At 37.7% G+C, this 17,206-nt stretch overlaps 1 protein-coding gene across 1 annotated transcript in view; it reads left to right on the forward strand.

Moving 5' to 3' along the window:
- LOC107664631 (dynein heavy chain 5, axonemal-like) overlaps positions 1-17,206 on the forward strand; it is a 113,923-nt gene that overhangs the window by 53,929 nt on the left and 42,788 nt on the right. Inside the window, 6 exon segments of the mRNA XM_016455250.1 lie at positions 753-925; positions 1,333-1,463; positions 6,213-6,366; positions 11,704-11,971; positions 12,703-12,934; positions 13,562-13,676. Coding sequence (XP_016310736.1) covers positions 753-925; positions 1,333-1,463; positions 6,213-6,366; positions 11,704-11,971; positions 12,703-12,934; positions 13,562-13,676 — 1,073 coding nt within the window.

The raw sequence follows: 17,206 nt of genomic DNA on the forward strand, positions 1-17,206 counted from the left end.
GGCCTGGTGCTTTTTTCCTTTTCTGCTTCCGGAAGACCTGGCGCACCTCATCTTCGCTGATCTGAATTGCAGGTGTGGGGGAGATGGGGGTTGCTGGAGGTGTGAATGGTTGTGTGGAGAGGTGTTCAGGGCGGGTGTGGGGTGTTTTTTCAAACCTGCAGTAGAACTCATTCAGATCGTCTGCCAGTTGTTGATTCTCCACAGTGCTGGGGGATGGTGTCTTGTAGTTGGTGATTTCTTTCAGACTTTTCCACACTGATGCTGAGTCACTGGAAGAGAATTGAATCCTTATTTTTTCAGAATAATTCCTCTTTGCCACTCTGATCTCCTTTTCCAGTGTGTATTTAGCCTGTTTATACAAGACATTTTCCCCCTTCCTGTAAGCATCTTCTTTGGCCTGACGGAGCTGTCTGAGTTTTGCAGTGAACCATGGTTTGTCATTGTTGTAGGTTAAATGAGTCCTGGTAGGAATGCACATGTCTTCACAGAAACTGATATAAGATGTTACAGTCTCTGTGAGCTCATCCAGATCGGTGGCAGCAGCTTCAAAAACACTCCAATCAGTGAGGTCAAAACAAGCTTTTAAATCCTGCTCTGCTTCATTAGTCCATCTTTTTACAGTCCTTAATACAGGTTATTAATAACCTTAGTAATTAACCTTAATAAGATATTTCCTAACATTGCTTTCATAATATTTGCAACTTCTCTTCTGAATTGAAATTAAATATCTAGGACTGATGTATTATATACAGGTGAAGAGCCAGAGGAAACTGATTTCGACATCCCAAAAGAATATGAGCCCTTCAAATCCTTTGATAGTCTAATGGAGAGGCTGAACATGTTTTTGAGTCATTATAACGAGAGTATCAGAGGAGCAGGCATGGATATGGTCTTCTTCAGGGATGCCATGATTCATCTGGTTAAGGTACATAGAGTACAGTATCTTACTACACTGATGTTTCTTGTATCTCTGTATTGACAGCATATTATCATCAGGGCTCAACCCTGGCCAGTTGAGTAATCCTGCCCTTGATATCATAAGAATGTTTTTAGGGCTCAAATTTTTTTTTTAAAAGAATAACCTTTGCTATAAGATATTAGCATCATTCTAGCATGAAAGAGAAAAAGAAATGTAGTGCTCACAAGAAATTTAGATGATTCCAATTTATTTTTTCATGCTGATTACAGGACCTACACATGTCCTATTTTAGAGAAGAGTACAAATAAGAACAAATAAGTTTCTTTATGTAAAGTGTGTGTATAAATGTTTTGCATGGTAATGAGGTTGCATCTGTCTCTACCTTTTTTCTCTCTTGCACACTCTTTCCCCAGATTTCTCGGATTATCAGGACCCCTCGGGGAAATGGCCTTCTGGTCGGTGTAGGGGGATCTGGAAAACAGAGTCTGACAAGACTAGCATCTTTCATCGCTGGCTACAAGACTTTCCAGATTACACTCACCCGGTGAGTCACCTTCACGTACTCAATCATTTATAGCCTCTTTATTCAAATTCACTTTTCCCCTCCAGATGAACAGTGTCTCTTGTTATTTGAGTAGCAGATCTACATCATCACATGTCTAGACAAGATTTATAATGCAACTCATTATTACATAGTAATAACATAGTTATAGCACAGTAATATACGTGTCACTGTAATAGCAGTGCTTTTGTTGTCTATGTTTATGTCAAAAGTCAATAAGAACAATGTATATATATAATATATATAATACCATATAATATGTATAATACCAATACTACTATATATAATACTAATTCTACTATACAGTGCCTTGCGAATGTATTCATACTCCTTCATTCTTTTCACATTTTGTTTTGTTGCTGCCTTATGTTAAACTGCTTTAAATTCGTTTTTTTCCACAACAATCTACACTCCATACACCATAATTGTCAAGCAAATAAACTGGTTTTTAACATCTTTGCAAATGTATTAAAAATAAAAAACTAAAATGATTCCATTGCATAAGTATTCATACCTGCGACAGTTGAAATTTAGCTCAGGAGCATTCATTTTGCTTGTAGATATTACTACACTTCAAGGGAAGTTAACCTGTGGCAAATTCAATTGAATGGGTATGATTTGGAAAGGCACAAACGTCTTAATAAAAGGTCTAACAGCTGATAATGCATATCAGAGCAAAAAGCAAGCCCTGAGGACAAAGGAACTGCACCAATCCAGTCTGTTTGTTTATTTGTTTGTGTATTTATTTGGATCCCCATTAGCTATGCCCTAAGGCATTGCTAGTCTTCCTGGGGTCCACACAACACTTAACATTCATACATTATTACATACATTAAAAAAATAAAAGTTAAATGCATTCTCCATATTCCAAAGCATCTCTATAAACATTTCTTCTACCCTTTTAATATCTATAACACCTACTATATAAAAACATATTACTTATTCAACTAATTCCTATACCTCAACCTCCTATAAGTACAGAATTCCAAGGTGTGCCTTTACCTGCCTTTTAAAATCAATTTTCCGTGTTATCCTAATTAATGACAATGGTAAAAGATGCCATGATTTCATTGCCCTAAATGTTACTGTATGTTTAAGAAAATTAGTCTTAGCATTAGGGAGTAGAAATCTACCCTCTGTTGCTCGTCTAGTAGCATATTCATGTGACTGAACATTAGATTGTAATTGATTATACTGATCCAATGGAGTTTTAAAATGTAAAATCTTCCATGTTGATAACAATATTACAGCAATCATCCTATTGTAGGTCACAGGACTATAACAACATGATGAATATAGTATGTCAGAATTACATGTATATGACACAAATTCAAACTATATGGAACTTTTTTAATGGTGACAAGGTATGTACTTATTTTAAAAAGGTACTTAATCAGAGAGAATGTGTTTTAGACGTGGTGTCACTTTCAGTGCCATTTTGTTTTTATTTCATGTCTTAGGGATTAATCGTCTCCAGTTCATTGAAGTTCATTGAACTCAGTAATTGAGGAAAAAATAAAGGCACTTAAAGACCAAGAGCATTTCAAGGGCTGCATTCAGACATAATCTCCAAAAGGCCTTAGAGATGTTAATTTTGGTAAAATTTTAAAGAAATGCTTTTGACTATAAAGAAATGTTAAAGAAAATCTTTTGACTATAATTGCACACATTTTTATTAGGGTATATATTACAGCTATTTTCTAAAACTCCAGTATTTTATGAATGAAAAGACCTGCTGTTTCCTTCATCATCCAGTTCCTAGGGAAAATGAGAATGCATAAAATGTACAAGAATGAGAAAGAGACACAAAGACCTTATGAGCTAAAAAAGAAAAAAGACAATGCATCCAGTAGCACAGTCTGGGAATGGTGACAATTACCCATAATTCAGCTAATTTACGTCAATTTAAATGTGTAAACTACCTAACCTCTGTAGGATTGTTATTTATGTGTGCAGAATTTTAATGAAAGAAAAAATCTGAAGCAAATATTTCCACTCAAGTGTTTGTTGACAGTAAAATTAGGCCTTTAAAAGTTACTTGCATGTTTACAATTTATACTGTGATATTTGTGGTCTGCACTATGTTGCCTGTTGATGGGGTTTTCAAACTTGGGTCTGTGGAAAAGTTTAGATATAAAGTGTAAAAAAATAAATAAATAAATAAATTGCAATAAATTGTAAATTGTTAAAGTAAGATACAATAATTGATTAAGGTAAATAAAATATAATATGGATTAAAATGAAAAAAAAAAGATAAAAAATTATTAAAATAAATACACGAATATCGAATACTTCTAACAGCAGGGTACTACAATTAGTAGAAAAAAGTAATAATATATAATAAGTAATAATAGTAATAATGAAGAAAATGTAATAGAAACTAAATATTTTCCAAATATTATTTTACACATTATTACCTATTTATAATTAGGGCTGGGTAATCTGACAATAGTCCAGCTGTGAGAAGAAGAGAATGTCCAATATTATTTTCATTATATCAAACGTATATAATATTGTCTACATCTCCTTACTACAGCTACTACCCTTCCCATTCTCTTCACTGTGTTCTCAATATGCTTTGACCATGACAATTTATTATCCAGGGTGATACCCAATAATTTTGCTTCCTTAACTTGCTGAATAAGTGTTTTATTTATATATAATTTCAGCTCTGGTTTGATGAAGGGGTATGAATACTTTCGCAAGGCACTGTATATAATACCAATACATACCAATACTACTGATTGGGCAAAGCCATGGGTTAATTGACACATTTCATGTGATTGGCACTCGTTTGAACCAATTTGTAAAAAAAAAATTTCTCCATTCCCCCTATCATTGATGTTTCTACTGTAATATAAATAAAAAGGTGGCTTTGGTTTCTCTGGTGTAATGCAGTTTAGTTGTACTCCAGTAGATGGTATCTGTGCATAACAGTGTTCTGGTCTTCACTTTCCAATTGTGCTCTGCTGTTGCTGACTATAAAGAGGAAAGAACTCATATCCAATCAACTGTGCAGTCCGACTCAAACAATGAGACTGGACATTTTCAATTCAGACCCCTGTCTTCCCATGCAACTGATAATTCAGTGAAACAATTTAAAGTGGGAATATCTGTTAATCATTCAATTCTGTAAAAAAAACAAAAACAAAAACAAAAAAAACAGGAAGCCATCTATCAAGTGATTCTTTTTATATAGGAATATTTTTTTCTGGTGGGAGTGGAATGTTTTGCCTGTGGCCACCTGTAATTCCACAGCACTTTTCTTTATATTGCATTTGTGATGATAGCAGGAAAGCCTTCGGAAATTTAACTTGTATTTGGAGAATGTTTTCCATGCTGCTTATATTTTAGAATGATATGAATGAATATGGTGTTGATCTCAGAGTGTGTGAGATTCCCCAGAGAAAACAGATTGATTTCACCTTGCTGTGTTCAAAACACAAGCTGCTCACAATTCTCTGCATCCAAGTGGTCTTTTTTTTTTTTTTACAACTAATTCCATCTCTGTTTGGTACAGTGTTGTAAAAAGGCAAGCTATCAGTTTTGTTCACTTTCTTGCTATACCCAAAACACTTTCTGTTTCTTGCTATACCCAAAAAAGTTTCTGGGGTCATCCTTACAGAGAAGACACAAGTGCTTCTCAGATTGCTCTATTGAACACGTTTTTATACATTCCTAATATATTTCAAATTGTGTTGCATCTACAGTATAAGTTAAATATCACACTGCATCTATAGTATAAGTTAAATATTTTGCTAATAGATCAACTTTGTTTATAGATCAACATAGTTTGACAGTAAATTGAGAACATGTTGCTATATGGCAACACTGTAATATAAATTAATTGCAGTAATGCATATACTGTGTAATATAATAATTGTAATAATAATTGTATTTATGCATACAGAACAGAATTTAAATTTGCTTCATTTGTTCAGAAAAATGAAAACAGCTATCGGCCAAGAAGAAAGCCAAGAAGTGCACAACTGAATCTAAAACTTAGGATGAGCTAGGTTTCATAGCAATATTAAAGGATAAATAATTATGATTTTTATTTAGTTCCAGTTTATAAAAGTAAAAGTTTTGATTCATACAATAAGCATGCATGTACTTATCACCGTTTGAAAGATCCCAACTCTAATGTACCCCAAAAGCTTGAAAGGGATAAGAGAGAATTAATTTAAGGTGATCTGTTCATTTCAATAAATTAATACCCAATGAATACGATCACCTCAAAGGAATGATTCACTATTCATGTTTCATTTGTTCAGAAAAATGAACACAGCTATTGGCCAGGAATAAAGCCAAGAAGTGCACAACTGAATCTAAAACTTAGGATGAGCTAGGTTTCATAGCAATATTAAAGGATAAATAATTATGATTTTTATTTAGTTCCAGTTTATAAAAGTAAAAGTTTTGATTCATACAATAAGCATGCATGTACAGTAATTATAAAAGAAATAAATTCTTTTTAAGAAAAACTACACATTTGATTTTATTTTTTTAACAACACATTTGCATGTTCATGGTGCTTTGTTGTTTGTTTATTGGTCACATGACATGAAAACAAGTAAATGTATATTGTTTTTCTTTAAAAATAATTAATTTTATTCATATTTTATGATTTCATTAATTATAATCTTTTATTTTTTTCTTTTACCAACCCAGTTTGGGAAACCCTGCCAGAGGAATAAAGACTGCTAATTTGCATGCTGTGTTTTTCTGTAGTTCCTACAACACCCTCAACCTGATGGAGGACCTGAAGGGATTGTACAGGACTGCTGGACAACAGGGCAAAGGCATCAGCTTTATTTTCACTGACAACGAGATCAAGGATGAATCCTTCCTGGAGTACATGAACAACGTCCTTTCATCAGGAGAGGTCAGAGAACTGTTCTGACATCATGCTTATTGAAACACACTTCCCCACAAGCCCTAAAGCATCCATTCTGAGCCATTCCATGATGTTTTCAGAACACTCGCTAAAATAAGCCAAGCTACATGTGTTCCCAAGGTTACAACGTATGTCCCCCTAATAACTCAACCTTTATTTCACTATAAATAAGTCAGATTTCCCAAGGCGCTATAATGAAAATAAACAAAGGGAGCATGTCGCCCTGTCCTCTGACAAATTACAGAGCTCATTCTGTGTGGTAATGACACACAAATAAATAGGATTTGTGAGGCACGAGATGCATTGCTTCATTATAGAAAGAGACAGATGGGTTTGTCAAAGAGGGGGAAAAATGGCAGCTCTGCGTCCTGGAACGTGACACCTGCCAGAGAGCATTGGCTGCACTTGTGGATCACACTAAAGTAGGGTGACCATACTTGCCATTTTCCCAGGACGCGTCCTGGCCAGGATTTCTATATTGCCTAAAATATCTAGGTAATTGCATCGCTTTGACCGTAGATCCCACTTTCTCACACACACCATGATTGGTCCATTATGTACAATGCCTGCATGTTATTGGTCAAACTACTTTATAAAAGTAAAAGTTTTGATTCATACAATAAGCATGCATGTACAGTAATTATAAAAGAAATAAATTCTTTTTAAGAAAAACTACACATTTGATTTTATTTTTTTAACAACACATTTGCATGTTCATGGTGCTTTGTTGTTTGTTTATTGGTCACATGACATGAAAACAAGTAAATGTATATTGTTTTTCTTTAAAAATAATTAATTTTATTCATATTTTATGATTTCATTAATTATAATCTTTTATTTTTTTCTTTTACCAACCCAGTTTGGGAAACCCTGCCAGAGGAATAAAGACTGCTAATTTGCATGCTGTGTTTTTCTGTAGTTCCTACAACACCCTCAACCTGATGGAGGACCTGAAGGGATTGTACAGGACTGCTGGACAACAGGGCAAAGGCATCAGCTTTATTTTCACTGACAACGAGATCAAGGATGAATCCTTCCTGGAGTACATGAACAACGTCCTTTCATCAGGAGAGGTCAGAGAACTGTTCTGACATCATGCTTATTGAAACACACTTCCCCACAAGCCCTAAAGCATCCATTCTGAGCCATTCCATGATGTTTTCAGAACACTCGCTAAAATAAGCCAAGCTACATGTGTTCCCAAGGTTACAACGTATGTCCCCCTAATAACTCAACCTTTATTTCACTATAAATAAGTCAGATTTCCCAAGGCGCTATAATGAAAATAAACAAAGGGAGCATGTCGCCCTGTCCTCTGACAAATTACAGAGCTCATTCTGTGTGGTAATGACACACAAATAAATAGGATTTGTGAGGCACGAGATGCATTGCTTCATTATAGAAAGAGACAGATGGGTTTGTCAAAGAGGGGGAAAAATGGCAGCTCTGCGTCCTGGAACGTGACACCTGCCAGAGAGCATTGGCTGCACTTGTGGATCACACTAAAGTAGGGTGACCATACTTGCCATTTTCCCAGGACGCGTCCTGGCCAGGATTTCTATATTGCCTAAAATATCTAGGTAATTGCATCGCTTTGACCGTAGATCCCACTTTCTCACACACACCATGATTGGTCCATTATGTACAATGCCTGCATGTTATTGGTCAAACTACTTTTCGATCATTACCTTCAGCAAGCATGAAAACAGGAAAAAACAAAGCCAAAACAAATCCTGACAAGGACGCATCCTGGGAAAATGGCACGTATGGTCACCCTACACTATGTTGCGGTCCATGATGGCAAGAACCCCCTCAACATCTGGCAACACACAGGCTTCCGATGACAGCGGCTCAGATGTGGAGTTAACAGCTGAAGTCTGTCTGCACTGGATGTGACAAAGTGAGTGTTAACAATCATTTTGATACGTCATAAATAGAACGAGGCATCAGTTTACTGTCGTGTCTCATCCAGTGCAGACAGTCATTTTGTTTCAACAGAAAGCTAAGAATTATTGTGCCCTGACTAAGCTTAATCATAAACTAAAATAATTTAATAATTTTGATAATTTTATTTATTTATTTGTTTGTTTGTTTTTTTAAGTTGATTGGGACAGAGGCCAAATTCTGTCATTTTGTAGAATTTTATTTTTTCTTTCCTAAATCTCCTTTCTGAATCATGTTGAGGTTTATTGCACCAAAAATAATCATAATTTAGTTTACAATAATTTTTACAGATTTCCTACAATTAATTAGCCTGTTTTTGCTCCATTCAAGAATTCAATCAGCACAATACACTGCAAACTGACATTCACATCTGGCTCCATTTTGATATGGAACATTTACTTTGCAAGCACTGTTTATGTTAACTTCATGATGATTTTTGAACGAGTTATAAATGGCAGTGGGGACTGGGGAGGGAGCTTTGCTTTTGTTTTTTGTTTTTCTTTTCCTTTTTTTCTTTTTTGTAAAGGTAAAACTCTTTTATTTAAAAACAGAAAAGAAAAGTCAGTTTTATGTGATATTCTTTTAAAAAAGGAATTATTTTCCTTAAAAATGGATTAAAACATGGTTAAGATGTGATTAATATTATTATGGTATAAAAACAGTCAAATTTGCATAATATTTCATAAACAAAAATGCAAGGCGTATATGTTGTGAAAGGCAAATTCTATGCAAATCTGCAGAGATCTGTGGGAAAAGATTCCATGTGGGCCTATAAGAAAGAGGGAGGGAGAGAGTGAGTGGGTAGCCACAGGGAAACCAGTCACAGAATAAGTACCAGGAATAATAAAAAGATTTACAAATGACTAAATGTGTTTAATTAGCACTATGTTCCAATGTGTCTTACTCACCATCACTGAATAAATAAAAGGGTTAGAGAATAATTGGCCATCATTCAAACCGCAGGGTGTACCTCTTAGTGTTTTTGAAGTTGTCATAAAGTCTTAGAAAGGTTTTTGGTCAGCCGGGTTTGGTGAAGGTTATTTCATTAATCATGCTGTTAAGTACATAAAGAGAATCGACTGCACAGGAGAAGAGCACTCGAGGGCCCAGGGAGAGATGGCCCTGCTCAAGAAAATGAATGAAGCACACAAGCCCTCAGTTATACTGAGGATCTCAGGGTTTAGTTGGGAAACCAAGGCGAGACTGGTGTGTCAGTGTGGAAGACAGAGGCATTAACAAATGGAGTTTAGTGCAAGTTATTATCCAAGATACTGAAAAGAGAGCAGAACAGCAAGATAATTCTTTAAGGGACATGACGAGACAGACTCCAGCATTTTTATCTCATGGTAATTGCTTTATTTTTGTGAGATTGAGAGTGTTGTACTCTGTCGTGCAGCAGGAGGCCTGTGTAGCCAAACTTAAGTGAAATATGTTCCAGTTCCAGAAATATGTTCCTTGTTCCAGTCATGCACTAATGCATTTGTAGTCCTTCTGAGAACTTTTTGTCTCCTGACAGACAGTTGTATCATAATCTAATATATTAGCATTATCTTATACAGTGGGGCCCAGCAGTATCAGACCTCAGACCACATTGAAAATCTGGGATTCCAAATGTAATTTAAAACATGAAAATAAACAATGTTTTATTGTTTCTGACCATTTAGAATGAAGAAATAATATGGTCTTAACTAAAAAAAGAAATAAGATAATGCACTATTTCTAGGTCTCTAAATCAAATAAGCAAACTTGTGATGCTGACCATGTTAACAAGTCAAAAAACTTCCACTGATGCACACAAATTACTCCTTGGAAAATTCTCAAAAGTGATAAACTCAAGTAAATACTTATCACCGTTTGAAAGATCCCAACTCTAATGTACCCCAAAAGCTTGAAGGGGATAAGAGAGAATTAATTTAAGGTGATCTGTTCATTTCAATAAATTAATACCCAATGAATACGATCACCTCAAAGGAATGATTCACTAAATAATGAAAAATCTGCAACCCTTTATTCAGCCTCATGTCATTCCAAATCCATAATACATTCTTTCTTCTGTGGAACATAAAAGGAGGTGTTTTGAAGAAACTGTTCAGACTGTTCTTTGTCATGCATTGCTCTACCATAACCAGGGGCTACCAAGGTGCCATAAAATCATATGAGTCATGGGCTGTATTCCAAGTCTTCTGATGCCATATGATAGAATTGAGTGAAGAACAAACCAAAATTGAATTAAATATTTTTTAGTTTGACACATTTTCAAATATAGTGAATCACATATTCTCATTGTATGTAAAAGAGCACAGTCTTAAGAATGTTTTTCTTTTGTGGGCCACGAAAGAAAGTAATGCAGGTTTGCCTACAGAGCAGTACTGAGGAGGTATTGCGTTAACATGACCGCGTCTCAGGGGAGAACACTGCACTTCTGCAGAGCTAAGGGTGGACAGAGGGAAGAGTTGGAGAGACAAACTGTTTATTTGGAATTACATTTGTTGAAAGAGAAAGGGCACATTAGTATAATATTCCAAGAGTACATACAGTATCTATCTATCTATCTATCTATCTATCTATATCTATATCTATATCTATCTATATCTATATCTATCTATCTATATCTATCTATATCTATATAAATTGCAGATTAGCCTACATTAAAAAATTGCCTACTCAAATTAAAAATTATCGTAATTTTAACTAAAAAATTTATGTAAAAATGCCACAAAAATGAAGACTATATAAAATGTATATAGCAATGAATACGATCACCTCAAAGGAATGATTCACTAAATAATGAAAAATCTGCAACCCTTTATTCAGCCTCATGTCATTCCAAATCCATAATACATTCTTTCTTCTGTGGAACATAAAAGGAGGTGTTTTGAAGAAACTGTTCAGACTGTTCTTTGTCATGCATTGCTCTACCATAACCAGGGGCTACCAAGGTGCCATAAAATCATATGAGTCATGGGCTGTATTCCAAGTCTTCTGATGCCATATGATAGAATTGAGTGAAGAACAAACCAAAATTGAATTAAATATTTTTTAGTTTGACACATTTTCAAATATAGTGAATCACATATTCTCATTGTATGTAAAAGAGCACAGTCTTAAGAATGTTTTTCTTTTGTGGGCCACGAAAGAAAGTAATGCAGGTTTGGAAAGACATGAGTATGAATAAATGATAACAGACTTTGTATTTTTGGGGGAACTATCCCTTAAGTGATTCAGAGAATGACTAAGAACATTCAAATGTCTTCTCCCTTCCTTTGAAGGCGTAAATTTATTCCCTCAGGTGTGTCATTATGTCTATATTGTACATTTGTCGTAAATTCCCAGAGAAACCAGGTTTAATCTAATGAGCTGTGAAATATTTCTCTGCCACAGGTGTCCAATCTGTTTGCTCGAGATGAGATCGACGAGATTATCAGTGACCTCATTCCAGTCATGAAGCGAGAGTTTCCACGGCGTCCACCCACAAATGAAAACCTACATGAGTATTTTATGAGCAGAGTGAGGCAGAACCTTCACGTGGTTCTGTGCTTCTCTCCAGTCGGAGAGAGGTTCCGTAATCGAGCTTTGAAATTTCCTGCTCTCATTTCAGGATGCACCATGGACTGGTTTAGTCGCTGGCCCAAAGATGCTCTGATCGCAGGTCAGTAATTTGAAATGTCAGATCCATTAAGGTTCAATATACCCAAGGGGAACCCTAAAATCTGGCAGTGATTCTAATGCCTTAATAAATAAAATATATCATGTCTAAGAAGGGATACAGCACATTTTTTGAGTGAGTGCATTTACTGAAATTTGTGTTCTGGATCAAACAAAACTAGAATGGAGCATACAATGACTGGTTTGACAGAGTGGCAATATTTTACTGCTGTTTCAAATGGTTTTGGCCCCATTTGACCCCATTTTGTGATTTGTATGCTGGTTGTGGAATGAAAAAACAATTAATTCCAGAGACCCAGCATCTATAAACAATGTATAACCGGCCAAATCCCAGACCAGATTTACCTGTTAAAATCAGCACTCAAACCAATGTCTTATAATGCTAATTGTCTATTCCGAAAATAGCCCCTATTGTCAGAGTAAATTTGTGTGCCTGTACAGTTTGATGCAGAAAACAAGTAATTTAGGAATGACACAAAATGATTCACAAACCATTTAAATCAGTCACATTTTAGAGAACATATCTTCTGCTCTGTTAGAACATGTAGCTGAGAATGGAACAATAATTTAAACATATTCAAAGACAATCAAGAAAAGCATCAGCAATCAGTCGTAGCAAAATGAATGTGATTGTAGCTATTGCTAGATAAACAGTATATATACATATTGTGCAGAGAAATAGGAAAAACATGCTTTTTGTTTGTTTTGTCTTAGTGTCAGAACACTTCCTGTCCACGTATGACATAGACTGCACTCCCGAGGTAAAGGGGGAAGTGGTTCAGTGCATGGGCTCTTTTCAGGATGGGGTGGCAGAAAAGTGTGCAGATTATTTTCAGCGGTACCGCCGTTCCACACACGTCACACCCAAATCCTACCTGTCATTCATCCATGACTACAAGACCATCTACAAAGAAAAGCACTTAGAGGTTCAGACTCTAGCTGACAGGTCAGTATAATCAGAAATAGAATGACGAGAGCTTAAATTAATATTGTATAATGTCCTGACTTTGAAGGGTGAATTCACTAAAGTGATGTGCCACTTTTGTGCATTGTATTTGTGCAAGAAAAAAAATAATTATAACCAGGTTAAACAGGTTATAAACCTAGTGTTGAAATAGTGCTGCGCTGTGTATTTGAATAAAGTCATTGTCAATCCCTTTTGTCCAAACATGTCACCTTTCTATGTAAATTAAACTACAGATTCTGCCTTATGCAAAAACCAGACATTATTTGCCTGGCATAATTACTGTAGTATTACTGACCAAAGGAAATAAGATGGTAGATTGGATGCTGTGGCATGATACAGTAAAATCTACTCAAAGTATGCCAGATTGCAGTAATATTCTGCATCCTCCACAGCCTACAACAATATCTGAAATTGCACTGTGCATGGACATTTGTGGGTGCATTTGTATTGTTACCTAATTTGCATAATTCAGTTAGTCCATGCAAATAAACAGCACTATCAGCAGGCACATTCTTAGTGGATTCCCCCCTGATTTTCTGTAAAAAATTAATTACGGAGTCTGGAATGTGTTGTAGACTTTCATTTCCAAGTGTATTGTTTTATTAGGATGAACACCGGCCTCCAGAAACTCAAGGAGGCCTCTGAGTCTGTTGCTGCCCTCAGCAAAGAACTGGAGGTGAAGGAGAAAGAACTTCAAATAGCCAATGAGAAGGCTGATATGGTAAATGTTTTTGTTAATGATTGTGTACCTCCCGACATAACTTTCCATTCTGATTATTTCAAAATGTTATTTATTACTTCTAACCATAGTTAGCTGATAAAGGTCAACAAAACTCTCTCAAAGTCCTGGTCAATTTTAACAGAGGCCCCTCATGAGTGTGTCAGCTCCCCTGTCCACTTCATTCTATACACGATTGATTGCTTGAGTCATCATCCCAGAAATGAAATTTCCAGGCCATATTGAAGTTCTTGGTTTGTTGTACATGGACAGGAGTACAAAGGATTATTACTCAGATATCAACATGTTTGTGTCCTGGGGGCAAAACGAGTCAAAAGATATTTGTCCTTAAATAAATAACAGACTACAGGCCTGTAGTTATTAACGTCCAACATATTGTGCAGGTCAGCTTGTGCAGACTGACAGCATGCTCACCTTGAAGACAAGCGGATAGCCTCTGCTTCAGGTTACACTAGAGCAGAGATGTGCAGCTCTTCTCCTGGAGCGCCACTGTCCTGCAGAGTTTAGCTCCATCCATAATCAAACACACATGAAAAATCCAAACAAAGTCTTCAGGATTGCTTGAAGTTATAATAAGCAGGTGTGTTTGATTAGGGATGGAATTAAACACTGCAGAACAGGTCTGAAATTGCCCATCTTTGCACTAGATGTTTTTTTTTCACAGACTTTTTAAACAGTTCATTCTGACAGCGATTTTCACGCTCAGTGACACCAGGTCGCTGTACTGTTGGTTGTTTGTAGGTGTTCCTGCTGTTGGATGTCAGGGCTCCAGAGAGAGGAGGATTCAGGTTGCAGGGTAAAATAATATTTAACACAGAAAAACAAGGGCTAGACAAGATCAAGTCCAGACAGCCATTAAAGAGAGAGCAATCTGCACAGGAGGATAGGAATGACGGTTGAGGCAGAGGAGCAGCTGGCAGTGGTGGCAGGTGAGGCGGGGAGAAGAGGAGAGGGATATGGCAGCGGGGGAAATAAATGGTGGGATGACGAAGACAGCCCAGCAGCCAGGAAGGTGGGGAAGCTGGAACAAAAATAAATAAATAAAACAAAATAAAAAGGGGGGGAAAAAAACAAGACTAAACTAAAACTGAATGTGAACCTCCAGAAAGAAAGAGTTCAAATAAAGAGGAGAAAAAAATAATTATGAATCTGAAAGAGGGATGTTGAGGTAAAAGAAAAAAAAAGAAAAAGAAAAAGAAAAAAGGAACTGGAAAAGTAAACTGGTTATGCAAGTGGGAGCTCCGTAAAAAACACCCTACACCCTATCAAAGCAATGATTAAAATGGGAAAAAATAAGACAACTATTGTAGACAAGATTAGAGAGCAAGACATGAATGACTAAACGTAAATACACGATCTAGCTCAAGACTCGGCACACACACAAAAAAAATTATAAAATAAAAAATTGGCAGTATAAAGGGAAATTTGAAAGGAAACTAACAGGTGTGGAGTGGTAACAGGTGAGGATGATAATGAACTGACAAGATAGGAAGAGGGCTGGCCAACAACTAACAGTTAATCACATGGCTAAACACAACAGAACATAAACACCATGCACCAAAACACATGGTCAGACAAACACAACAGTCATGTGCCCCAAATAAACAAAGAGACAAAACACAAACACAGCTGTATCGAAGACCCCCACGGAGGAGTGGATGACCAGGGCGGAGTCCAGACCGCAGCCATGATGGAGGCCCACGGTGTAGTCGATGGAGGGAGGAGCCATGATGGAAGAAGGGCTGTGTTTATCTGACCCGACTGATGGAGACGGAGCTGTTGGAAGAGGAGCCCAGGGCAGAGACGGAGAGCCGCAGAGCCAAGGCGACACTGAGGATCTGGAGGGCCATGGCAGAGGTGACGGCTGAGGCGACTGAGGCGCAAGTGAGGATCCGGAAGACCGCGGTGGAGCCGGAGCAACAGAGGACCAAGGTGGAGCTGAGGGGAGGGAGGAGTCCAACGGAGCCAGAGGTATGAAGGGACGAGGCGTAGCAGGAGGAGTGTAGTCCCAAAGCATAGGCAGGTGGACGACCGACCAAGGCGGAGCCGGAGGGACGAGGGAGCCCGGTGGAGCTGGTGGGCTGACAGCCATGGTGGAGACGAGGGAGCCAGGAGCCAAGGTGGAGCCAATGGGTCGAAGGGCTGAAGTGGAGTCCGGGTCTCGGAGGCTGAAGGCAAAGACCAGGGATCCCCCACACATGATGTAGCTGGAGACTAGAAGTCCCGCAGCGAGTCCACACAGCATACTTCCCACAGAGGTGGAGCTGAGGAATAGAAAGGGAAGAGAGGAGACAGAGCTGAGGGGCTAGCTGGCAGAGACAGAGGGGGAGGGAGTGGGGGCTGGGTGGGCCCTTTTTAGAAAACAGTTCAGGGATAGGAAACACAGAGAGTTCATAAACGACCTCCTTGGCTGTGGCTGGGCAGGCAAGAGAGTTCATAAACAGCCTCCTTGGCTATAACAGAACAGACAGAGAGTTCATAACTGGGCGCCACCACCACGCAAGGAGCCGAAGCAAGCTCCGCCGCCTCTGGAGGTTCTGCAGCCTCAACAGCCACCTCTGGAGATCCTTCGGCGGTTGCCATTGGCTCTGGAGTTTCGGTGGTAGTGTGTGCAGCCCAAGCACACCATAAAGCCATCCCCCATATAGGAAGTGCTGTAGACATGGGGATTACTTCTGGGACAGAAGGGCTTGAGAACGTTGGTTTAGGGGTAGCGTCCCTCTCAACCTCCCCTACTGTAAAGGGGGATTCACAAAACTGCAGGACAAATTCAATAAATCTAATATTTGGATCAAGTCCACTCCAGAAACAGTCTTTTACCATAGCCTCATCACCAAGCATAAGGTGGCTATACAAAAGGAACTCCTCCACATAGCGGTGACCGTGATTTCACCAAGTACAACATCTTCCTGGATCAACATCCTTGTTGATGCAGGAACAACATTCCTATCAACCAATCAGAATTGAGGGATAACTTTTCAGGAAATATCTGTTTTAAGCTTACAATCAGGGTTAGGTGCTTCTACACCCTTGTTAATCAGCTATCATTTCACACTGTTTTTAGGAATAAATTATGGGTAGGGTTAGGTTTAGGGGTAGGGATTGGGTTAAGTCTATATTTTTGGACAGTTATGTTGATCCAGGATCAACAAATGATGTTGATCCAGGAACATGTCTTACTTGGCAAAATCACGGCGACCTCCACATAGCATTCAATGGGTCGGCCATTCTGAAAATTGGAGCAGAGCACACTTACGGGGTCGCAAAAAAACTCCTGCTAGATCCATAATGTGGTCAGCTGTTCTGTAACGTTGCAGAGACGAGATGAGGCAAACAGAGGTGAGGATCTACGTGCAGGAGTTTAATAAAAATGCAGGAAACAACAAGTAATCCAACATGGGTAAAACAAGGAACTTAGACAAGGGCAGGGAGCAACCATCACAGACATTCAACAACTGACAAAGACTACCTGAAACACTGGGGTATTTATACACAGAGACGCAAACAGGATA

The sequence above is a fragment of the Sinocyclocheilus anshuiensis genome, unplaced genomic scaffold, assembly GCF_001515605.1.
Source record: "Sinocyclocheilus anshuiensis isolate Anshui unplaced genomic scaffold, SAMN03320099.WGS_v1.1 scaffold621, whole genome shotgun sequence".
Classification (NCBI taxonomy): Eukaryota; Metazoa; Chordata; class Actinopteri; order Cypriniformes; family Cyprinidae; genus Sinocyclocheilus; species Sinocyclocheilus anshuiensis.